The sequence below is a fragment of the Anolis sagrei genome, chromosome 13 (assembly GCF_037176765.1).
Source record: "Anolis sagrei isolate rAnoSag1 chromosome 13, rAnoSag1.mat, whole genome shotgun sequence".
NCBI lineage: Eukaryota > Metazoa > Chordata > Lepidosauria > Squamata > Dactyloidae > Anolis > Anolis sagrei.
This window is the reverse complement of record NC_090033.1, coordinates 17,233,078-17,259,281: the sequence shown is the minus strand read 5'-3', so window position 1 is coordinate 17,259,281 and position 26,204 is coordinate 17,233,078. Positions and strand designations below refer to the sequence as shown.

General features: G+C 45.1%; 1 protein-coding gene across 2 annotated transcripts in view; it reads right to left on the bottom strand.

Moving 5' to 3' along the window:
- Nucleotides 1–652: 652 nt before the first annotated feature.
- Nucleotides 653–26,204, bottom strand: part of CCDC30 (coiled-coil domain containing 30) — a 70,507-nt gene continuing 44,955 nt past the window's right edge. For both annotated transcript variants that reach the window (XM_060758683.2, XM_060758684.2), the window contains 11 exons: nt 22,680–22,808; nt 22,401–22,577; nt 20,300–20,509; nt 18,957–19,114; nt 16,464–16,629; nt 16,233–16,354; nt 11,450–11,591; nt 9,358–9,494; nt 7,394–7,508; nt 5,416–5,483; nt 653–1,091 (listed from right to left, as the gene is read on the bottom strand). In XM_060758683.2, the coding sequence (XP_060614666.2) occupies nt 887–1,091; nt 5,416–5,483; nt 7,394–7,508; nt 9,358–9,494; nt 11,450–11,591; nt 16,233–16,354; nt 16,464–16,629; nt 18,957–19,114; nt 20,300–20,509; nt 22,401–22,577; nt 22,680–22,808 (1,629 nt within the window). In that variant the 3' untranslated portion in view covers nt 653–886. The remainder of the gene's footprint in view (nt 1,092–5,415; nt 5,484–7,393; nt 7,509–9,357; nt 9,495–11,449; nt 11,592–16,232; nt 16,355–16,463; nt 16,630–18,956; nt 19,115–20,299; nt 20,510–22,400; nt 22,578–22,679; nt 22,809–26,204) is intronic.

Sequence of the window (26,204 nt, the reverse complement as noted above, 5' to 3'; positions counted from 1 at the left end):
GATTTGAATGCAATATTCCTGCTTCTTGGCAGAATGGGGTTGGACTAGATGGCCCAGGAGGTCTCTTCCAACTCTTTGATTATATGATTCTATGAGGAGGAGGGGGAAGAGGAGGTGGTGGTTGTTTTGCTTCTCAAAGGGTTAGCAGAAGGGAGGCTGGATGGCCATCTGTCAGGGGTGATTTGAATGCAATATTCCTGCTTCTTGGCAGAATGGGGTTGGACTGGATGGCCGAGGAGGTCTCTTCCAACTCTCTGATTCTAGGATTCTATGAGGAGGAGGGGGAAGAGGAGGTGGTGGTTGTTTTGCTTCTCAAAGGGAGGCTGGATGGCTATCTGTCAGGGGTGGTTTGAATATTCCTGCTTCTTCTATGATTTTAATATTTATTATATATTTATATATTCATTTCTCTCCAAATGATGTTTTCACATCGAAGCAATGCTCCTGGTGCTTGCATTCATATTACACAGCTTCATTAAGCACACATTAAGCACACATTTATTATTATTATTATTATTATTATTATTATTATTTTGCATGACGGTTAGATTCCTGCTCGTCAATAAAGCTTTGAACATGGATGACTCCACAAGGATGCTCAAGGCTTTGGGGCAAACTCTGTTGCTTGCCCCAGTGAGTACCAACCGCCATGTCATTTCCAAGAGTATATATACATTTATTACATCCGGTACAAGGCAAAAAGTGACTACTACGCATGTGCAAAAATACGACTGGTTTGGATGAGGAAGTCCAAGAAGCACCATATCTCATCGATTTTGCAACAGATCCTAAGGCGCACCCCATTTCGAGAGACGTGTCTATAAGTGGGAGGAAAAGCGTGTCTTAGAATGGAAGAACTATGGGCTCGTTCTGCTTCGGAGCATGTTTACACGCGGTCGTCGCAAGAGAAGGCTTCGTCCAGCTGCTCCTCCTCGTCGGGGAGATGGGCCGGCTCCGCCGGGGAAGCAACGTTCAAATACCCGATCTCCGAAGGCTGGGAAGAAGGGGCCGGGGAGAGCGAGGCCCCGTCCGCGGAGTCCTGGAGGGCCTTCAAGGGACTGGACGGCTCCAACAGCTCTGTAGCCGCAAAGCTGGAAGAGAGGAGCAGACTTGTTGTGCTCAGAGGCGGCCCTAGGTAATTTTCAAAGGTAAGCAAACAGTATTTTGGCACCCCCCCCCCCCCAACCAATAATTGATATATATTTTCTGTTTGTCGTGGGAGTGCTGTGTGCCATATTTGGTTCAATTCCATCATTGGTGGAGTTCAGAATGCTCTTTGATTGTAGGTGAACTATACATCCCAGTAACTACACTTGCCGCACTTGCTCCCTTGCCTGGCCATTGGGACCAAGAGAGAGACAGAGGTGGAGATGGCCACCTTTCCTGAAGGTAGGTGCAAAAACAAAGGAGGGAGCGGAGGTGGGAGATACCTTCAGCCGGAGGGGCTCTCTCTCTCTCTCTCTCTCTCTTGGTCCCAATGGCTGAAGAGAAAGTCAGGAGAAGAGGCGACTTTTGGTGCTCACGCTGGGGTCTTCAGACATGCCTCCAGACCCGAAGCGGGCCAGGTGCGGCGGCTCCACCCCTTGGCCTACCCGTGGATTGGGGAGAGGAGAGGAGGTGGGTGGAGCGCCGGGGGATTGGGAAAGGGAGCCGGTCATGGGGAAGGGATTGAACGCAGAGAACGATTGAGCGCCAGTGGAGCAGGAACGAGAGGGGCTAGTTGAGGCTCAAGGGCCCGGCCCCTTTGGGAAGAGGATCGTCCGGCAGCGAGGCAAGAAAGCCGAGGTTCCCCCCGGACTGCTAGGGCTGTTGTGAGCTGAGGGGGCGCTCCTCAAGCGGTGGCCGAGGGGCATTTACAGAGGCGCCTCTGCACCCCTGGCAAAAAAAAGTGTTCTGCGACCGCTTACTTCGCGTAATGGACGAGCCGCCCCTGGTTGCGCTGGCGGGGTCCTCGTCTTACCCTAAATGTCTCTCGAAAGAGACTGCTAGCCCCAGAGGCCTCTGGGAAATGCAAGGAAACCAAGGTGAGTGTCCTGAGTTCAGGCCCATAGCGAGGGGGGGGGGGTTTAGGGGTTCAACCCCCCCCCGAAATGTTTCAGATTTTTCTTAAAAAAATCTGCTTTACTCATGAATTTTAACTGGTTAGCCAAATCCCCATGCTAAGTCTATGAGATGCAAAAAATCAAGAGTCCCTCCAGAACTGCAAGCACTATCTCAAGCAAATATTAGCAATTTATTCCCACTGTCATTACTTGCAGCAATAGCCGATGTCGTTGTTCTGGTACAGCTGTACCAGGAGCTCCAACTTTATTTGCTTTGTATTAAATGTTTGCTTGCAGTCCTAGGTTTCAGGGACTCTGCAGATAGGTGGCTTCTTTGGTTGCAGTCATAGGGCAAGTCACCTGTCCATCATTGTTAAGTTTTGGTCCCGCCCCTTGCTCAGGGCAATTGGGAAGGGAAGGGAGCCATTTTTAGTTAGTCTCAGCAAGGTAAGCTTATGTATAGGATGTGTGCAAGCTTCCCCTGTACAAAAGCTTCAACCCTTAAGACCTTCTGGGGAGAAAGGTCTTAAGAGTCTCCAAAGAATTTCTAGGAAAACAGCCCTAACGACCAAAGAACTCCAGCTGGAGAACATCTACTGCCTTGCTGGTAGGTTCAACTCGGCGTTCGAGACGCAGTTCGACCCGGTAGCAGAGCCCACATCAGTAAGGGTTAGATTACAGTCAGCCTGGGAGAAGTTAAAAAGGGGATTTTCCTTTAAAAAGAAGTTATTGAAGACAGTTGCCTGTCCTTCGTGGGTAAGATTAGGAATTCGCCAGTTGCCTAAAAGCTTGGAATCATTTGCTTAACCTTACTGAAGACAAGAGAAGTTTCTGTTTGATTGTTCATTAATAAAAGACTTTGTTGTACTTCTCAAGCCATCTAAAGACTGTTTGTGGTGGAAACCTCTGAGAACTTCTCTTTAGGCCCCCTGGCTTCCCGCTGGGCAAAGGTTGCACATTCTGTTCTAAAGACAATTATTTACAGGCCCAGCGTGCGACAGAACAGTAGTGAAGCAACCAAGTTGGGGGGGGGGGGGATGTTGAATGCTCTCATTAAGGAGGCCAGACTTGGTGGAGGTGGTTGACAAGGGCAGAGCTGCAGGCTATTGAAGGCTGCTCTGCCCCCTTCTGTGCTCTATGCTTCAGCGTGAGCTAGGAGGCAGGTTTCAACCCCCCCCCCCCCGCAAAATTTCAACCCCTCCCGAAATTTTTTTCTGGCTACAGCCCTGCCTGAGTTGCCTTTCAAAAACAGCCTTAATACAATGTTGAAAGTAAAAGAAAGATGCTTTACTTCAGCAAATGCAGTTGAAAAATGCAAAAGAAAGCAAGGAAGTCTTAACGCAGACACAAATTAAAGTCTCTTACAAAGTCCCGAAAGAAACAGCAGTCTTCCATCAGACATCGGGCAATGATCACTAAGTTCTTAGTAGCAGACACAAAGCAGGTTCAATTGGAGTGAAAACATTGGCATAAAGTCAAAAGTTGACTGCTCCTGCCTCTGATTTATAGCCCTGAATTCCTATGAGGTGCTAAGGTGTCTCCCAATTAGCTCAGCGTTTTTAGCAGCTATTCTAGCTGAACGCTGAGACCGTTACTCAAAAAGGCGTCCCTAGATTCCTCGGTTCTAAATAACTACTCGTCAATTTCTAACCTCCCTTTCTTGGGCAAGGTTCTAGAGCGGGTGGTTGCCTCCCAACTCCAGGGATTCCTAGATGACACTGACTACCTAGATCCATCACAGTCTGGTTTTAGACCTGGTCATGGTACTGAGACCCCCGGTGGCGCCCCCGGTGGCACAGTGGGTTAAACCAGGACTGAAGACCGACAGGTTGCAGGTTCGAATCCGGGGAGAGGCGGATGAGCTCCCTCTATCAGCTCCAGCTCCTCATGCAGGGACATGAGAGAAGTCAACTTTGTCTCTAGTATCTTTCCCTCCAGTGAGCAGTCGGGCTTTATTTCCTGGAGGATGGACTGGTTGGATCTTCTCGCAGTCCAAGGCACTCTCAGCACTTTCCTCCAACACCACAGCTCAAAAGCATCGATCTTCCTTCGCTCAGCCTTCCCTAAGGTCCAGCTCTCACATCCGTAGGTGACTACAGGGAATACCATGGCTTTGACTAGGCAATGGATCTTTGTTGCCAGTGTGATGTCTCTATACTATTTTATCGAGACTGGACATTGCTCTCCTCCCAAGAAGGAAGCGTCTTCTGATTTCCTGGCCACAGTCTGCATCTGCAGTCATCTTTGCGCCTAGAAATACAAAGTCTGTCACGGCCTCCACGGTTTCTCCCTCTATTTTCCAGTTGTCAATCATTCTTGTTGCCATAATCTTGGTTTTTTTGACGTTTAGCTGCAACCCGGCTTTTGCGCTTTCTTCTCTCACCTTGATTAGAAGGCTCCTCAGCTCCTCGCTTTCGGCCATCAGAGTGGTGTCATCTGCATATCTGAGGTTGTTAATGTTTCTTCCAGCAATTTTCACCCCAGCTTTGCATTCATCAAGCATGGTATGGCTTAACGAGGAGATAAAAGCCCCAGGATTTAGGGCTTGAAAACAACTCGGCACCTGGCCCAGTTGCGGAAATTAATGAGCAAATAGATAGACGGGAGGAGATTAGTCAAAACAGAAGAGCCGGACAGTGCCTTCGACGTTCTGCCAGGCTCCGACAGAAAAGGATAAGGGAATCCCAAGTAAAGCAAAACCAATTCCTGAGTGCTTGGTATAGTTTAACGAGGGGATAAAAGTTCCAAGTGTGGGAAATGTAGCCAGATGAAGCATCGTTTGGAATCAAGTTAAGTTCTCATCCTTGTTTCATAGAAGCCTTGCTTGGAAGATTCATGCTTAAGTATTTCTTGTTTATTACGGAAATTACTGCCTTTGTTTTTCATGGACTTTGCGTTTCAGCTTATCTTCCTACCTAATTGGATTTACCTATTCCTTTTAAGTACTTTTTTACTTTACTGCTTTTTAATTATCTTCAATAAACGGATTGCATTTCTACTCAACTGTGTGGTTGTCAGAGGGCTTTTCCTGGTCTGGAGTGCAACACTAACATTCTGAGCTCAACTGGTTCTGAGCCCAAGTAGTTCCGAGCCCAACTCTAACTGGTTCTGAGCCCTTGAGATTCTCCAAATGTGTTGAACTCCACTTCCATGCCAACTTTGACCCTGCCAACGGGAGCCTTTGAAAGTCCACAATGTTTTCCAAGCCAATGGTTCTCAACCTGTGGGTCCCCAGGTGTTTTGGCCTACAACTCCCAAAAATCCCAGCCAGTTTACCAGCTGTTAGGATAAATAAATAAATATTGTATTCCCTTGGAAACTGTCTCCGGTTCCTTTGGGCCAAGGAAACGGGGCAAGCAAAGTGGGGTAGTACCTGATGTTGGGTAAGGGAAGGATCTTGCTCTGCAGCCGGCACTCCGAGAAGCCAATGCTTTGCAGCTCCTGGGGGAAAACAAATCAAACATATTTACACTATTATTATTATTATTATTATTATTATTATTATTATTATTATTATTCTCATATTAGGAGAGGCCTCAGGGGCCATCCAGCCAAAGCTCCTTCTGCCAGGCAGGAAGATAGAATTACTATTATATTATTATCCATTATCTATTGTTGTTGTTGTTGTTGTTATTGTTGTTAGACTCATATTGGGAGAGACCCCAGAGGACATCCAGCCAAACCTCCTTCTGCCAGGCAGGAAGATAGAATTTTTATTATATTATTATCCGTTATGTGTTGTTGTTGTTGTTGTTGTTGTTATTGTTGTTAGACTCATATTGGGAGAGACCCCAGAGGACATCCAGCCAAACCTTCTTCTGCCAGACAGGAAGTTAGAACTATTATTATATTTTTATTTTTATTATATTATTATCCGTTATGTATTATTATTGTTGTTGTTGTTGTTGTTGTTGTTGTTGTCGTTGTTAGACTCGTATTGGGAGAGATCCCAGAGGCCATCCAGCCAAAGCTCCTTCTGCCAGGCAGGGAGATAGAATTACTATTATATTATTATCCATTATCTATTGTTGTTGTTGTTGTTGTTGTTGTTAGACTCATATTGGTGAAGTCGAGCGTGCCCCTTTGGCAAAAATCTTAATCATATTTCCTCCTGAAGGACAAAAGGTCCTCAAAAAACCTTTTGCCTTCGCTCTGATTAACTCATCTCCACCAAGAAAAAATCACCCCAGTCTACACATGTTGATAGATCAGGCTGGCTTGAGATTTCTCCTTTGTCTCGCCAGCCACATGGCATTTCCTTTGTTCACTCCTTTCCCAGATTCCTTTGTGCTCCCTCATCCCGCCTCCATCTCTCCTGATTGGCTGTCGCCACCAGGTGGCAGAGGTCTCCCCATGGGTTCCTACGGACCACTGGAGCTTCCTGACTGGTCCAGAGGCACCGGAGGCAGGGAACAACAGGGAAGCCGCGGCGGGGAGTTTGAACTCTGCAACTTTGAATTTGCTATAAATATGCCTCTGATCAATGTATTGGTATGCTTGTGGGTGAGCTATCCCCGCATTTGCATCCGACTCAGCTGAATTGCTCATTAAACCCCGATGCCTCTTCTTCGCCTTGGCAAGAGTCTAATTTCAATTATTAATATTAATACAATTGCTGGAATCAGGCTTCTCTGACGGCTCGTCAAGGTCATAGACCCTCTTTGGTGCGGTCCTAGGGGTCTCTCTTACTGGGGAGACCCTCCTAAGGTCCATATTGACTTCACTGCCATGCAGTAAAAACACAAATCAAAGCATCCCTGACAGATGGCCATTTAGCCTTTGCAATAGTAATAATAATAATAACAATAGGAACAGGAACAATAACAACACCAGGAATAACAGCAACAACAAAACCAGGAGCAACCCCAGAGGTCACTCAGACCAACCTCCTTCTGCCATGAGGAAAGGCACAAATCAAAGCCTCCCCAACAGATGGCCATTTAGCCTTTGCAATAGTAATAATAATAACAATAGGAACAGAAAGAGGAACAACAACAATACCAGGAACAACAACAAGAACAAAATCAGGAGCAACCCCAGGGGTCACTCAGTCTAACCTCCTTCTGCCATGCAATAAAAGCATCCCCGACAGATGGCCATCTAGTCTTTGCAATAGTAACAACAACAAAAACAACAACAGGAACAGAAACAACAACAAAACTACAAGCAACCCCAGGGGTCATCCAGTCCAACCCCATTCTGTCATGCAGGAAAAGCACAAATCAAAGCATCCCCGACAGATGGCCATCTAGTCTTTGCAATAGTAACAACAGAAACAACAAGAACAACAACAACAACAGGAACAGGAACAACATCTGCATAGCAAGGAAGGGGAAGGGGTTCCTCCTTACTTCCAAGCTGTGGCTGTGGATGTTCCTCAGGGTCCGCTCCAGGATCCCGACTTGGGCGGCCAGCTGTGAGACCCGCTCCTGCAGACGCCGGTTTTCTTCGTCCAAAAACTGCGCCCTGGGAAATCCCGCAATGGAAGTTTAGGGGAGGAAAAGGGGCCGGAAAGGGGCTAATCTGACTTCCCTCTTAAGGAAATTGTCATAGTTTCTTGGGATGATCTGTAAAATAAGCAGCAGTTGAGAAAAAGGCCTCTGGAAGAGAGAGCTCTTTGGCAGCAGGTAACATTGTACTTTGGTAATCATTAGACTGATAGAGTTGGAAGGGACCACAAAGGACATCTAGTCCAACCCACTTCTGCCAGGCAGGAAGACAGAACTCCTATATCATCATCATCATCATCATCATCATCATCATCATCATCATCATAGGGTTGGAAGTGGACCGCAAGAGCCATCCAGTCCAATCCCCTTCAGCCAAGCAGCAAGCTAGAATTCCTATTATATTAGTATCCAGCATTATTATTATTATTATTATTATTATTATTATTATTATTAGACTGATAGTTCTATCATCCAGTCCAGCCCCATTCTGCAAGGTAGGAAAATAGAACTATTATATTATTATCCAGCATTATCATTTATTATTCTTATTATTGTTATTATTCCCTCCTTGACCTCTTTACCTTCTTCTTCCTCCTCCTCGTCACCGCCTGGGCCCTGTGACGCCTCTGCTGCCTCCTCCGCCGGGACAGAAGCGGATAGTCCCAGCAGTGGGGGCATTGCAGAGCCCAAATGGTAGGACGAGGAAGGTAAAGAGGGTGAGGAGGGAAGAAGAGCCGATTGAGTGAGTGAGAGTGAGTGAGTGAAAGGGGGGGGGGGTCAAGAGGCCCAGGCGACAGCAAGTGTTCCCTCGCTACTTGAGTTGTATATTTAAAATTCATATATATTTTTTAAAAACTGCAAATAAGCGAGTCCACGAAAAGCGACACTGCAAAGTAGCGAGGGAACACTGTATTGGAACTTAATTTTTTTTGCTATTTTTTTTTACTGCTATGTCTACTGCTTGCTGATTTTACCAAGTGGGTGTGGTGTTTAAGGTCAGAGGTGTTCCTGCTCGGATGTACGACACTTTGTGTAACCAATATAGCTACTATATCACCATATAAATATCAATACTGTAAATAAAATAAAATCTATATATATAAAAATGAATGTATGTATGTATGCGGAGGCGGAAGGGCGGAAGTGTATGTAGCAGCTTTCTGATTGGCTCTCACTTTCACAGGCCACAGAGACTTGCACGAGTGACAGACCTGGACCAAACTTGGCACATATAACCCCCATGATGAATTTTACGTCCTGTTGCGGTTTGGGGGAGGATGGCCAACGGATGATGGGATTTGTAGTACTTTCAAACCCTTCAGTTCCCACAGACCACTGCGGTCCCCAACAAAGACCGATAAAGCCCAAACTTGGCACACAGAGCCCCCATGACTCACTCTACATCCTACTGCAGTTTGGAGGAGGGCGGACCATGGATGATGGGATTTGAAGTACCTCCACTCACTTCCTGAGACTGCTGTGACCCTCATCCAATGACTGATCAAGACCAAACTTGGCACACAGAGCCTCCATGACCCACTCTACATCCAGGTGCTGCTTGGAGGAGGATGGGCCATGCACGATGGGATTCATAGTACCTTCACTAACTGATAACTGATAAAGAACACCTTTGCCACACAATGCCTATCTCAAATAACCCGGGCAGTGCCGGGTCCCCAAGCTAGTAAATAAATAAATAATAAAAGCAGTACCGAATCTGTGTGTCTACTTCTTTCTCTGAAAGCGCCTGATTGTACTCGGTCCCACCGAAAATAGATTAAAGAACTCTTTTAAGGTTCAGAAAGTAAAATGACACACACACACACCCCACGTTATGAAGTGGGCCTCGCCATCGGCCTCTGTACCTGTTCTGGGCAGCGGAGAGGGCGGATTTGCTGCTCCGCTTGGCTTCCTCGAGGTCGTGGGCCTGTTGCAGGAGCCTCCTTTTCTCTTGCAGCAGCCGCTCATTCTCGGAAGAGATCTGCTGGACCAGAGCACGGTCCTGCGGAATAATAATAATAATAATTTATTTATTTATTTACCATATTTATATACCACCTCTCTCAACCCGAAGGTGACTCGAGGCAGTTTAGTAATAATAATATAATAATAATATATTATATAATATAATAATTATTATAATAATAATCTATAATAATCTATAATAATCTATAATAATCTATCATAATAATAATAATAATAATAATAATAATAATAATAATAATATAGTGTTCACTTCCAGAGAACACTGCAACCCCCACGAATGATGGACCTGGACCAAACTTGGCAGCCAGATCCCCCCCATGACCCACTTCACATCCTGATGAAGTTTGGGGGAGGATGGACCATAGATGATGGAATTTGCAGTACCTTCATCCACTTCCAGAGAACACTGCAACCCCCATGAATGACGGACCTGGACCAAACTTGGCACCCAGATCCCCCCCATGACCCATTTCACATCCTGATCAAGTTTGGGGGAGGATGGACCATGGATGATGGGGTTTTCAGTAACTTCATCCACTTCCAGAGACTATTGCGACCCCCATGAATGACGGACCTGGACCAAACTTGGCACACAGATCCTCCCCATGACCCACTTCACATCCTGATGAAGTCTGGGGGAGGATGGACCATGGATGATGGGATTTGCAGTTCCTTCATCCACTTCCAGAGACTACTGCGACCCCCACAAATGACGGACTTGGACCAAACTTGGCACACAGACACCCCATGACCCACTTCACATCCTGATGAAGTCTGGGGGAGGATGGACCATGGATGATGGGATTTGCAGTACCTTCATCCACTTCCAGAAACTACTGTGACCCCCACAAATGATGGACCTGGACCAAACTTGGCACACAGACACCCCATGACCCATTTCACATCCTGATGAAGTTTGGAGGAGGATGGACCATGGATGATGGGATTTGCAGTACCTTCATCCACTTTCAGAGAACACTGTGACCCCCAAGAATGATGGGCCTGGGAATCCCCATGACCAACAGAACATACTGGAAGGGATTGAGGGCGGGGGATGATCTTGATTTCAGATAACTGTAATTCACCCACATCCAGAGGAACTGCAATCCCCCACCATCAATGGACAGGGATCAAACTTAGCACACAGACCCAACACGGCAGGGTTTGGGGGTGACTTGACCTTGGCATATGGGAGTTGTAGTTCACCCTTATCCAGAGAAGACTGAACAGTCGACGACGGATCTGGACCAAACTTGGCACACAGACCTAACATGGCCAACCGTGAATATTGGCAGGGTTTGGGGGTGATTGCCTTGGGAATCTGGGAGTTATAGTTCACCCTTATCCAGAGAACACTGAACCCAGTCGACAATGGATCTGGACCAAACTTGGCACACAGACCTAACATGGCCAACTTTGAATAATGGCAGGGTTTGGGAAAGATTGACCCATTATCCTGGGAATTATAGTTCACCCACATCCTTATGCATTTTCTAATGGAAGCATTCACAAAAAACAAAAGGAATTTTTTTCCTAATAAATAGTGCTATATATACATTACCAACTGCAACTGCCAAACTTTGATAAACAAACAATGCCTTTCTTAAATAATCCGGGCACCACAGGGTCCCCAAGCTAGTAATAAAATATGGATGCCATTCCCCATAGGACCTCAGATTCTCCCGCCATGTAAACCCAGTAACATCATTAGTAGAAGGGAGTAACTCCAGGAAGAGCCCGAAGAGTCCCTTAAAGGCACATGAGGCAAACGCAAGGCCTGCAGCCCAAATCCGGCCCTCCACGTCCTTTTAGGTATCTCTCCTCCAGATGCTGGATTACAACTCCTATCTTCCTCATCATTAGACATCATGACTAGAGTTGATGGGAGTTGGGAGTACAGGAACATCTGGGAGGCTGCATTTGGTTCTTTTGAGTCCAAAGAGTAGAGTTTCTCAATGTCCTTCCGCTCACCTTTTCCGCGTGGCCCTTGGAGAGCGCGAGCTCGTCTTCCAGCTGCCGGATGCGGATGTTGCGTTGCTTGACTTCGCAGATGAAGGTCTCCTTGGCCCGACGAAGCTTGGCTTTGTGCCGCAGTTGCCGCTCATTGTGTTTCCTGGGAAAGGAGACAAGACTCTTGTTATAGAGCTAAAACTTAGGGGTCTTTGCCAGGAGGCAGAGACCAATTAGACTCATCAAAGAGTTCTTTTTTTCCTGGCGAGACAGAGAAGCATCCCATATTTTTCCCTGATTTCCCAATGAAAAGTCTCACCAGTTGAAGAAAAGCCATCGAAGTTTAATGTGATTCAGCTGAAACCGGATGCAAAGCTGCAATCATTCGCCAAGCTAAGCATGAGGAGATTACACCAATGCAGTCATATTTATAGTAAATTCAAATTTGCAGAGTTCAAACTCCCCGTCCCGGCTTCCCTGTTGTTCCCTGCTGTGATTGGGTGATGGGCGGACACCTGGGAGGCAGCCCTCCTGCCCCCGGCACCTCTGGACCAACCAGGAAGCTCCAGTGGTCCGTAGAATCCAATGGGGAGACCTCTGTTACCTGGTGGCGACAGCCAATCAGGAGAGATGGGGGAGGGATGATGGAACACAAAGGAATCTGGGAAGGAATCTTTAAACAAAGGAATGCCATGTGCTCTGTGAGACAAAGAGCCCATACAGGGCTGTTTTGAGTGTTGTGAATCAACATGTGTCCTTCCTGGCTGTGAGACAGGGGAACAATGCCTGGGGTTAATGCTATCTTCCCATCCAGGACCCCAGAGAGAGATTAATAATACCAATTATAAAAAGCAGACGATATTAGGACACAGCATGAATTCATAAGTTGTCTTGAAGAAAGCTCATGGGTAGAGAGCGAGTCCTTGAAGAGAGTGAAGTCCAGGAATGTAGCAGAATTCAAAAAGCCACCAAAGGGAGTCTATGGAGTTCCACTGGGTCAAGACGCAAAGCCCTGCAGCGCTGGGATGGAAGCCGGTCCCATGGTCCTTGGAAAACTACAGCTCTCGAGAGATAGAGGCAGAGACCCCAAGGTCTAGCCATTCCCAAAGTTTCATGGGGTCCTCATTGTTGTTAAGGCCTTGACAAATTGACCAAGACTTAACCCCTATTGTGCAGTCTGGTACCTTTGTCCTTTGGAGAACTATAAGTCACCATCCCTTGTTTTTTTGGGGGGGGGGTCATGCTCGGCTTCACTCTGAAACAGCTCAACCCCACCCAGAGGCTTCTAAGCAGAGGCTAGATGGCCATCTGTTAGGAGGGCTTTGATTGTATCTTCCTGCCTGGCAGAAGGAGGTTGGACTGGATGGCCTTTGGGATGTATTCCAACTCCATGAGACATTTGGACGTGTACAAACCCAAGTGGAATGCCTCTTATAAGCCGTGTCTTCTCTAATGCATCTCTTTCACTGTAAGACTGTAGGATCTATATCGCAATATTAAATAACCACTCACAAGCCGCTTTTGCTTTGAAATGGATATATTGCTTGTATCTCTGCAGCAGAGAAAGACACTACTGACTTTTTCCCACCACCACTTCCTTTTATATACCTTTCCTGTCCATTTCCTCCTCTTCTCAGTTTCCTTATTAGAACTTGTTGCTTTTCAAGTTCCAATACAAGGCTTCCATCGCTCTCTGCTGGCTTCAAAATGTCACAGAGAGAGAATTGATTCAGCCAGGATGATTCAGCCAGGATGTCACGGAGGGAATTTGTGATGTCTTCATGCTGTCAGAAATTGACTCCTGACATTCATCTTCATTCCTCCTACCCACATGTCATTCTTTGCTTTCCTGCCATTCTCACCCATCCAAGATGGGAGATTTTCACACGCACCCCCCAGAATCACAATCTGTACACATAATAAAAGTGAAAATATGTATGTGGGGAAATTATAATACAACAACAACCACAACCGGGTTGTTGTTGCCTCAGTTGGGTCAACATTGTTATTTTTGTATTGTCGAAGGCTTTCATGGCTGGAATCACTAGGTTCTTGTGTGTTTTTTCGGGCTATAGAGCCATGTTCTAGAGGCATTTCTCCTGACGTTTTGCCTGCATCTATGGCAAGCATCCTCAGAGGTGTGAGGTGACACCTCTGAGGATGATTGCCATAGATGCAGGCGAAACGTCAGGAGAAATGCCTCTAGAACATGGCTCTATAGCCCGAAAAAACACACAAGAACCTATTGTTATTTTTATCATAGTCTTTGCTTTCAAGTGCTCTGAGTTTCATGTACCAAGTTTTTGCCAAGCTCAAGATTTGTCTATGGGTTTTTCCTGCTGTCTTGATTCATGGTTTCAAGTGCCTGGTTTCATGGATTTTGATGTACTCATGGTTCTTGTTTTCCTTTCAAGCGCTCTGAGTTTCATGTACCAAGTTTGTGCGAAGCTCAAGATTTGTCTATGGGTTTTTCCTGTTGTCTTGATTCATGGCTTTAAGTGCCTAGTTTCATGGATTTTGATGTACCTGTCTGAAAATGATTTGTCAGGTGCAGGAGTTAATGAGGGAGAAGATAATGAAAGCTTGGACAGAAAGCAAAGATTTAGTAAACTAAGTCTTCAGTTCATCTACAGCAAAAGAGAGGCAACAAACTGTTATCTGGTGGGAAGGTCAAGAGAAATGCTTTCCTTTCAGTTTTGGGATCTGAAAAAGCTTTATCATGATTCATGGGAGAGAGTTGCCTCAATTAGGTCAATGTTGTTATTTTATCACAGTCTTGGAATACTGTGTTCAATTCTAGGCACCATAATTGAAGAGAGATATTGACAAGCTGGAATGTGTCCAGAGGAGGGCGACTAAAACAATCAAGAGTCTGGAGAACAAGCCCTATGAGGAGTGGCTTAAACACCTGGGCATGTTTAGCCTGCAGAAGAGAAGACTGGGAGGAGACATGATGGGGGCCATGTCTAAATATGTGAGGGGAAGTCATAGGGAGGAGGGAGCAAGCTGGAGACTAGGACGCAATGAAGCAATGGCTTCAAACTACAGGAAAGGAGATTCCACCTGAACATTAGGATGAACTTCCTGATTGTGAGAGATGTTCAGCAAAGGAACTCTCTGCCCTGGAGTGTGGTGAAGGCTCCTTCAAGGGAGACTCTTAAACAGAGGCTGGATGGGCATCTGTCGGGGGTGCTTTGAATGTGATTTTCCTGCTTCTTGGCAGGGGGTTGGACTGGATGGCTCACAGGGTCTCTTCCAACTCTAGGATTCCAAGTGCTCTGAGTTTCATGCACCAAGTTTTTGCCAGGCTTAAGATTTGTCTATGAGATTTTCCTACTGTCTTGTTTCATGAATTCAACTAGTTTCATGGATTTTTATGTACTTTTGGATTTTGTTTTCCTTTGAAGTTTATGGACTATTTTATATATTGGACTTCTACTGTTTTGTTTTTTGCTATTTTTTTACTGCTTTGCCTACATATCTTCTTCAATAAACTGCTTGCTGATTGTACCAAGCTGGTGTGGATTTTAAGGACCCGAGGTACACAGAAGTATTATTATTATTATTATTATTATTTCACTGACACAAAAACACAGTATGTCACAGTTATTATTATTTTATTGCTGTTGTTGTTGTTGTTGTTGTTATGATTGCTTCCCCTTTTTCAGTAACCCAAGGCACACAGAAGTATTATGATTATTATTATTATACTGACACAAAACACAGTATGTCAGTTATTATTATTTTATTGTTGTTGTTGATGCTGCTGCTGCTGTTGTTATTATTATTGTTGTTGCTTCCTCCTTTTCAGTGACCCGAGGCACACAGAATTATTATTATTATTATTATTATTTCACTGACACAAGAACACAGTATGTCACAGGTATTATTATTTATTGTTGTTGTTGTTACTATTATTATTATTGCTTCCCCTTTTTCAGTGACCCAAGGCACACAGATTATTATTATTATTATTATTATTATTATTTCACAGACACAAAAACACAGTATGTCACAGTTATCATTTTATTGTTGTTGTTGTTATTGTTATTGTTACTGCTTCCCCTTTTTCAGTGACCCAAGGCACAGAGAAGTATTATTATTATTATTTTACTGACACAAAAACACAGTATGTCACAGTTATTATTATTTTATTGTTGTTGTTATTGCTACTGCTGTTGTATTATTATTATTATTATTATTATTATTGCTTCCCCTTTTTCAGTGACCCAAGGCACACATAAGTATTATTATTATTATTATTATTATTATTATTAGTATTATTATTATTATTATTTTACTGACACAAAAACACAGTATGTCATGATTATTTTATTGTTGTTGTTGTTGTGTTATTATTATTATTGTTGTTGTTGTTGTTGTTGCTTCCCCTTTTTCAGTGACCCAAGGCACACAGAAGTATTATTATTATTATTATTATATTATTTTACTGACACAAAAACATAGTATGTCGTTATTATTTTATTGTTGTTTTTATGTTGTTGTTGTTATTATTATTATTATTATTGCTTCCCCTTTTTCAGTGACCCAAGGCACACAGAAGTATTATTATTATTATTATTATATTATTTTACTGACACAAAAACATAGTATGTCGTTATTATTTTATTGTTGTTTTGTTGTTGTTGTTGTTGTTATTATTATTATTATTATTATTATTATTATTATTATTATTATTATTATTATTGCTTCCCCTTTTTCAGTGACCCAAGACAATAGCTCTTTGTTCCTATAAGGTAATGTTCTTCCTAATCCTGCCTAATACACATTGTGGCTTAGATACCTGATGGAGGTGTCCACTTGCTTCAGGATGTGTCCGTACTCTTCGTGGAGCGTCTCCTTCTCCCGCTGCAAGGTCAAGAGCTGCTCCGACAGCTTCTGGCTGTATTTCTGGCAACGGAGGTGCTGCGGGAGGAAATCGGGTCCAGGAAAGGGGATGCTGAGAGCTGCAGTCCCCTTTTCATCAACGTCCATTTGCAAGATTGATGGGAGATGGGATTGTGGGATTGCTCACCTCGTTGGAGAGGGTCTTCTTCTCCTCCTCCAAGACCCGGAGCCGGGCCTCCTGCTGCTGGGCCCGGACCTGGAGCTCCGCACACTTCCTCACCAGCTGGGCCTCCTTCTCCTTTTGGAGCCTCGCCTGCTGCTGCAGCTCCTCCGCCCGGAGGTCCAGGGCCTTCCTGGAGAGAGGAAGAGGGCATCAAAACAAACAAAGAAGGCATTAAGATGGACCCAAAGCAACCCCATCCCTTCCATCCCCATGGAATCACAGACTCATCAGGGTCCCCCAAAGCACCATCCAATCCAACCCCCTTCTGCTATGAAGGAAGACACAATCCAGTCCCTCCGGACAGAGGGACATCCGACAACAAAAAGAGACATTGAGATGGCCCCAGCCCCATCACTTCCCTTGGAAAGGCATCCCTCCATCCATCCCTCCATCCATCTATCCTACCAGTCTACCTATCTACCAACCTTTCTATCTATCTGCAAATTTCTCAATATATCTACCCACCCACCTACCTACCTACCTACCTACCTACCTACCAATCAATAATCCTATCATCACAACAGTCTACTTATATACCACCCTATCTACCTAGCATCCTATTCATCCATCCATCCATCCATCCATTTATCTATCCATCCATCCATCCACTTATATACCACCCTATCTATCTACCATCCTATTCATCCATCCATCCATTTATCAATCCATCCACTCATATACCAGCCTATCTATCTACCATCCTATCCATCCATCCACCCATCCATCCACTTATATACCACCCTATCTATCTACCATCCTATTCATCCATCCATCCATCCATCCATCCATCCATTTATCCATCCATCCATCCATCCATCCATCCACCCACTTATATACCACCCTATCTATCTACCATCCTATTCATCCATGCATCCATCAATTTATCCATCCATCCATCCACCCACTTATATACCACCCTATCTATCTACCATCCGATTCATCCATCCATCCATCCATCCATCCATCCATCCATCCAACCATTTATCCATCCATCCATCCACTTATATACCACCTTATCTATCTACCATCCTATTCATCCATCCATCCATCCACTTATATACCACCCTATTTATCTACCATCCTATCCATCCATCCATCCATCCATCCATCCATCCATCCATCCATGTATTTATCCATCCATCCATCCATCCACCCACCCACCCACCCACCCATCCATCCATCCATCCATCTATGTATCCATCCATCCATCCATCCATCTATCCCTCTATCCATCCGTCTTTTATACCAGTATACCTATCTGCCAACCATTCTATCTATCTGCAAATCTCTCTCTCTCTTCATTCATCTATCCACCCATCCATCATACCAGTCTAACTATCTACCAACCTTCCTATCTATCTGCAAATCTCTCTCTCTCCATCCATCCTTCTATGTATCTTCATACCAGTCTATCTACCAGCCTTTCTATCGATCCGCGAATTTCTCTATCTACCTACCTACCTATCAATCATCCTATCGCCATAATAGTCTACTTATCTACCACCCTATCTATCTACCACCCTATCCATTCCTCCATCCATCTCTCTATCCATCCATCCATCCATCCATCCATCTCTCTCTCTCTCCATCCATTCATCCATCCATCCATCTTTCATACCAGTCTACCTATCTACTAACCTTTCTATCTATTTGCAAATCTCTCTCTCTCCATCCATCCATCCATCCATCCATCCATCCGTCTTCATACCAGTCTACCTATCTACCAGTCTTTCTATTTGCAAATTATCTACCTACCCACCTACTTACCAATCATCCTATCACAATAACAGTCTACTTATCTACCACCCTGTCTATTTACCACCCTATCTACCACCCTATTCATCCGTCCATCCATCTTTCATACAACTCTACCTATTTACTAACCTTTTTAATCATCTGCAAATCTATCTATCTATCTATCTATCTATCTATCTATCTATCTATCTATCTATCTTCATACCAGTCTACCTACCTACCAGCCTTTCTGTCTATCTGCAAATTTCTCTATCTACTTATCCATCTACCTATGAAACAATCATGTTAACATCATAACAATCTATCTATCTCCCTACCATCTATGTCTGTCTATATATGTATGTATGTATCTACCATCCTATCATAACAGTCTACCTGTCTACCAGCCTATCTATCAGTCTAGCTATCTACCTTCACACCAATCTACCTACTGGCCTATCTCTATCTATCTACTTACCTACCTACCTACCTACCTACCTACCCTTCCTATCATTTCCCCCTTTTCCATGTTGACAGGGAAGTGACTCTATTTGGGGTCTTCAGCCCAGTTTGGAGAGGATCTGTGCAAAGTGTTGGACTGGGAAGTGCTGGCTGGAAATGTCTTTCCCAAAAGGGATCTGTCTCACCCTCCCCGGCCTTTCTTCCCTCCAAAGAGAGGCAGCGGAAGGGAAAGCCAAGGCCTGGGGGGTGGGTGTCTGTCACCTCTTGCGCTGCTCTTCTTGGGCTTGCCGCAGGGCCTGGGCCTCCTTTTCCCGCAGCTCTGCCGCCTCCTCCTCCAGCGCCTTCTTCCCTGAAACCTGGGCCTCGCAAAGTCGTAACTGGTGATGAGACTCCTTCAGCTTCTGCTGCAGCTCTGCAATCTGGGCAGAAAGAAAGACAGGCCTCTGAGGAGGGAGGCCTATCTTTGAGACCCTTCGTTGGAGTTTAGCCTGTGATTGTCTCGTCTGAGGGCCACATTGTGTGGCGGGTCAACCTGGACGCTGTCTCCCGTCATCTGGATGGCCTCATGCACTTCCCCGCCTTCCAGGCTACTTGGGACATAGCATAATTAGGAGTCAAAATAGAAAAGCAAACCAGTCGCTTAGGCGTTCTGCCAGGCTCAAAGAAAGAATGATAAGGGATTCAAGGCTAAAACAAAACCCATTTCTGGCTGCTTGGGACATAGCATAATTAGGAGTCAGAATAGAAAAGCAAACCAGTCGCCTAGGCCAACGCCAGGCTCAAAAAAGAATGATAAGGGATTCAAGGCTAAAACGAAACCCATTTCTGGCTGTTTGGGACATAGCGTAATTAGGAGTCAGAATAGAAAGGCAAACTAGTCACTTAGACGTTCTGCCAGGCTCGAATAATGAAGGCTAAAACTAAACCCATTTCTGGCGGCTTGGGACATTGCGTAATTAGGAGTCAGAACAGAAAAGCAAACCAGTCGCTTAGGCGTTCTGCCAGGCTCAAAAAAAGAATGATAAGGGATTCAAGGCTAAACGAAACCCATTTCTGGCTGCTTGGGACATTGCGTAATTAGGAGTCAGAACAGAAAAGCCAACCAGTCGCTTAGGCGTTGTGCCAGGCTCAAAAAAGAATGATAAGGGATTCAAGGCTAAAACGAAACCCATTTCTGGCCGCTTGGGACATAGCGTAATTAGGAGCCAGAATAGAAAAGCAAACCAGTCGCTTAGGTGTTCTGCCAGGCTCAAAGAAAGAATGATAAGGGATTCAAGGCTAAAAGGACACCCATTTCTGGCTGCTTGGGACATAGCGTAATTAGGAGATAAAGGTCCCAAGTACAGGATCTGTAGTCAAAACACATATACAAAAACTGGGCCACAGCAACACATGGCAGGGGACGGCTAGTATGATAATAAATATATATAATAATATAATATAATATGCTGCAGGACGTCCCTCTGCAGAAACAATGTTTTCGTAGCTAAATCAACTTTCCCCATGTTTTCAGGATAGAACCAATAATGAAATGACATGTACAAATCAGGAACAAAAACTATGTTGCATAGTGTAATAATAACAGTAATGATAATGATACTGACCTTCTTCTCGGCTTTGGAGGCACGGACCTTCTCCTGCTCGAGCCTCTCCTGGAGGCCGCTCAGCTGCTTGGCCACTTGCCCCAGGCGCAGGGCCTCCAGCTCCAGCTCCTTGGCCTTCTGCTGGCTGAGCTCCCACTGCGAGGTGAGCGAGGAGCAGGCCTTGGAGGCCTCCGACAGCCTCTGCTGTGCCTGCTTCAGCTCCGCTTTGGTCTGGATTCAGAGCAAAGAGAGATGAGTGGTCCTGTTCAACATCTTTATTAATGACTTAGATGAAGGGTTAGAAGGCAGGATCATCAAGTTTGCAGACGACACCAAATTGGGAGGGATAGCCAATAGTCCAGAGGACAGGAGCAGGATTCAAAGCGATCTTGACAGATTAGAGAGGTGGGCCAAAACTAACAAAATGAAGTTCAACAGTGACAAATGCAAGATACTCCACTTAGGCAGAAAAAACGAAATGCAAAGATACAGACTGGGGGACGCCTGGCTCAAGAGCAGTACGTGTGAAAAAGATCTTGGAGTCCTCGTGGGGAAGAAGGTGAACATGAGCCAGGAATGTGATGTGGTGGCAAAAAAAGACAATGGGATTTTGGCCTGCATCAAGAGGAGCATAGTGTCTAGATCTAGGGAAGTCATGCTACCCATGCTCTATTCTGCTTTGGTTAGACCACACCTGGAATATTGTGTCCAATTCTGGGCACCACAATTCAAGAGAGATATTGACAAGCTGGAATGTGTCCAGAGGAGAGCGACTAAAATGATAAAAGGTCTGGAGAACAAGCCCTATGAGGAGCGGCTTAAGGAGCTGGGCATGTTTAGCCTGAAGAAGAGAAGGCTGAGAGTGGATATGATAGCCATGTATAAATATGTGAGAGGAAGCCACAGGGAGGAGGGAGCAAGCTTGTTTTCTGCTTCCCTGGAGACTAGGACGCAATGCAACAATGGCTTCAAACTACAAGAGAGGAGATTCCATCTGAACATGAGGAAGAACTTCCTGACTGTGAGAGCCGTTCAGCAGTGGAACTCTCTGCCTTGGAGTGTGGTGGAGGCTCCTTCTTTGGAAGCTTTTAAACAGGGGCTGGATGGCCATCTGTCAGGGGTGCTTTGAATGCAATATTCCTGCTTCTTGGCAGAATGGGGTTGGACTGGATGGCCCAGGAGGTCTCTTCCAACTCTTTGATTCTATGATTCTATGATGGGGCTTGCAGTACCTTAACTCACTTCCTGAGACCACTGAGACCCTCGCCAATGACTGATCAAGACCAAACTTGGCACACAGAGTCATCATGACCCACTCTACATCCTGGTGCCCTTTCGAGGAGGAAAGACCATGGATGATGGGACTTCAAGTACCTCCACTCCCTTCCCAAGACTGCTGCAACCCTCATCTAATGTCCAATCAAGACCAAACTTGGCACACAGAGCCCCCATGACCCACTCTACATCCCGATGCTGTTTGGAGGAGGACGGACCTTCACTCACTTCCTGAAACCACAGCGACACTTATCCAAATACCAAGAAAGACCAAACTTGGCACAGAGAGCCTGCTTGGCCAACTCAACATTCTGGTGAGGTTTGGGGGAGAACAGACTATGGAGGATGGGACTTGCAGTACCTAAACTCACTTTCTGAGTGACCCTCATCCAATGACTGATCAAGAACAAAACTTGGTGCACAAAGCCCCCACGACCCACTCTCCATTCTGGTGCAATTTGGAGGAGGATGGACCACAGATGATGTGACTCGCAGTACCTTCACTAACTTCCTGAGACCACTGCGAGCCATATAAATAACTGATAAAGACCAACCTTGAGACACAATTCCTTTCTCAAATAACCCGGGCAGCGCCGGGTCCCCAAGCTAGTTTTAAATAAAAGTGTCAACGTTTTTACAAATCCCGATGGTGTCTAGGCACTTGATGATCCAACTGTGTATTGCAACGGTGAAATACAAATTTGCATATTGGGTGAAAAAATTGTGAGTTGACTAAACAGTGGGTTTTACAAGGCATTTGCAGTGCAAAAATAGCTGCAGAGAGCCAGGCAATGGTTTGGTTTGAAAGAACAAAGCTTAGAAAGGATATAAAATGTAATCACCGTACCGTGACGCTCTCCTGTTGGAGCAGGATGTTGTGCTTCTGCAGCTCCAGGTTCTTCTCCCGTTCATAGCGCAACTCCTTCTCGGCAGAGCTGCACAGGTTCTGGACCCGCTGGAGGTCCCGCCGCATCTGCTGCAGCTCCTCTTGCTGCCGAAGGAGCTTCTCGGTCGGCGGCGGACCCTGCGAGAGCCCAAACGGTCACTGAAAGCACCCCAAGGACAACACTCCCAAACGGGCCCATTTGGGGTGTCGTTGCAACGCTCCGTTTCCTGGGAAGGTCACCTTTGTTTGGAGCGGTGCGTTTTCCTGCTGCATCTTCTCGTGGAGGAAATCCCTCTCTTCTGCCGCGCCCCGAAGCACCTGGATCTCACTGTAAAGCCGCAGGAGCTCTGACTTTGAATTCTGCAGCTCCTAGAAGTTCAATGGACCCACACATTTTATTTATTTGAAAAAGGTATTCACTTGAGAAATTTATATCTCACCTTTCTCTGAGTACAGACCCAAGGTGGTTGCAACAGACCAAAAACGTACAATACAAAGTTAAAACAACCCATTAAAACATAAATATTTAAAACAACAATCAACAACAACAGGGATATAGGTTGGGAAAGTTCTCACAACAACAACAAAAACAACAGGGATATAGGTTGGGAAAGTTCCCACAACAATAATAACAACAACAACAACAACAGGGATATAGGTTGGGAAAGTTCTCACAACAATAACAACAACAACAACAACAACAACAGGGATATAGGTTGGGAAAGTTCCCACAACAATAACAACAACAACAACAACAGCAAGAGGGCTATAGATTGGGAAATTTTCCACAACAAAAACAACAACAACAGGGATATAGGTTGGGAAAGTTCCCACAACAACAACAACAACAACAGGGATATAGGTTGGTAAAGTTCCCACAACAATAACAATAACAATAACAACAACAACAACAACAACAACAGGGATATAGGTTGGGAAAGTTCACACAACAACAACAACAACAGGGATATAGGTTGGGAAAGTTCCCACAACAATAACAACAACAACAGGGATATAAGTTGGGAAAGTTCTCACAACAATAACAACAACAACAGGGATATAGGTTGGGAAAGTTCCCAAAACAACAACAACAACAACAACAACGAGGGCTATAGATTGGGAAATTTCCCACAACAAAAACAAAAACAACAGGGATATAGGTTGGGAAAATTCCCACAACAATAACAGGGATATAGGTTGGGAAAGTTCCCACAACAATAACAACAACAACAACAACAACAACAGGGATATAGGTTGGTAAAGTTCCCACAACAATAACAATAACAACAACAACAACAGGGATATAGGTTGGGAAAGTTCACACAACAATAACAATAACAACAACAACAACAACAGGGATATAGGTTGGGAAAGTTCACACAACAACAACAACAGGGTTATAAGTTGAGAAAGTTCCCACAACAACAGGGATATAGGTTGGGAAAGTTCCCACAACAATAACAACAACAACAGGGATATAGGTTGGGAAAGTTCTCACAACAATAACAACAACAGGGATATAGGTTGGGAAAGTTCTCATAACAATAACGACAACAACAACAACAACAACAACAGGAATATAGGTTGGGAAAGTTTTCACAACAATAACAATAAAAACAACAACAGGGATATAGGTTGGGAAAGTTCCCACAACAATAACAACAACAACAGGGATATAAGTTGAGAAAGTTCCCACAACAACAGGGATATAGGTTGGGAAAGTTCCCACAACAATAATAACAACAACAGGGATATAAGTTGGGAAAGTTCTCACAACAATAACAACAACAACAGGAATATAGGTTGGGAAAGTTCCCTCAACAATAACAATAACAATAACAACAACAACAACAACAGGAATATAGGTTGGGAAAGTTCTCACAACAACAACAACAACAGGAATATAGGTTGGGAAAGTTCCCACAACAATAACAACAACAACAACAACAACAACAGGAATATAGGTTGGGAAAGTTCCCTCAACAATAACAATAACAATAACAACAACAACAAGAGGGCTATAGGTTGGGAAAGTTCCCCGAAGGAGGAGGAGGAGGAGGAGGAGGAGGAGGAGGAGGAGGAGGTGGAGGAGGAGGAGGAGGAGGAGGAGGAGATAAAACTTTATGTCTATCCAGCCACCATCTCCCATAAGGACTTGGGGCTGCTTACAAAATAGCACACGATGGTGCCCTACAACACTTAAAATGCCATACGTCAACATATAAAATCAATTAACATATTTACATAAAACTAGGCATATAAAATTAGCAAAAGCAACCTCTATTAAATAGAATCAGTAAAACGTGGCTATAGCCATTGATCAAAACATCCATACAATCGATTGAGAGTCCCAGCGGAAAGTGTTAAAGTGACTGGCGATCACCCTAGCTACTGCCTTAAACGTTATCAAAGGCCTGCTGGGAAAAGTGACGTCGAGCATCCCCCTCCCCCCCAAACAAGGGATGGTGACTTATAGTTCTGCAAAGGACAAAGGTACCAGACTGCGTTCTGATTAACTCAGCTGATTAACTCAGCTATCTCCACCCAGAAACAATCACCCCAGTCTACACATGTTGATCCATTCCAAAGCACAATAGATCAGGCTGGCTTGAGATTTCCCCTTTGTCTCGCCAGCCACATGGCATTATTTTTTTCACATTCATTCATAGATTCCTTTGTGTCCTTTCATCCCGCCTCCCTCTTTTCTGATTTGCTATCGCCGCTAGATGGCAGAAGCGTCCCCATTGGACCCTGCGGACCGCTGGAGCTTCCTGATTGGTCCAGAGGTGCCGGGGGGGGGGTGGAGGGCCACCTCCCAGCTGTTCTCTCATTGTCCAATCGCAGTGGAGGGCGGCAGGGAGGCTGGGGCGGGAAGTTTGAACTCTGCAACTTTGAAAACTCTATATACATGGCTGTATCAAATGTATTTCTTTATGCTTGCATGTGAATGATCACTGCAATTGCATCCGCTTCAGCTGAATCGCACAATAAACCTCGGTGCCACTTCTTCGCCTTGGCAAGAGTCTCATTTCAAGTATTAATGTCAATAAAATTGCTGGAATCAGGCTTCTCTGACGGCTCGCCAAGGTCATGGGCCCTCTGGCGGGGTCCTAGGGGTTTCTCTTACTGGGGAGACCCTCCTAAAGTCCATATTGACTTCAAAAGCCACACTTTCTGAGAGTGCTACAGTGTGGGGGCTTGCCTAAGTTCCCTGGGGAGGGCGTTCCAGAGCTGGGGGGCCACCACTGAGAAGGAAGGCCCTCTTCCTCGTTCCCACCAGTGATGCTCCTGGCCAGCACCAACACTTGAGCTTCAAGCGTCAGCACTGAGGACCCCCAGATTGCGGACCTGTGTCCTCAGGAGGAGTGTCACCCCGACGAGCACAGGTTGCCACCCTAGACCCCGATCGGCCTCACAACTGACCAGGAGGACCTCTTTCTTGTCTGGATTTAGCCTAAGCTTGCTAACCTTCATTGAATACATCATGGCACAAAAGAGACATGCACAAGAAGTGGAAAAAGGGAGAAATCGCCAAAGAAGAATTCAAACAAATAGCCAACTCCTGTAGGGAAAAGGTCCGCAAGGCTAAAGCACAAAACGAGCTCAGGCTTGCCAGGGACATTCAATATTCCTGCTTCTTGGCAGAAGGTTGGACTGGGTGGTCCATGAGGTCTCTTCCAACTCTATGATTCTATGTTTCTATGAACTGTTATGAATCGTCATGTAAATATCTGATATGTAAGATGTATTTTCATTCACTGGACC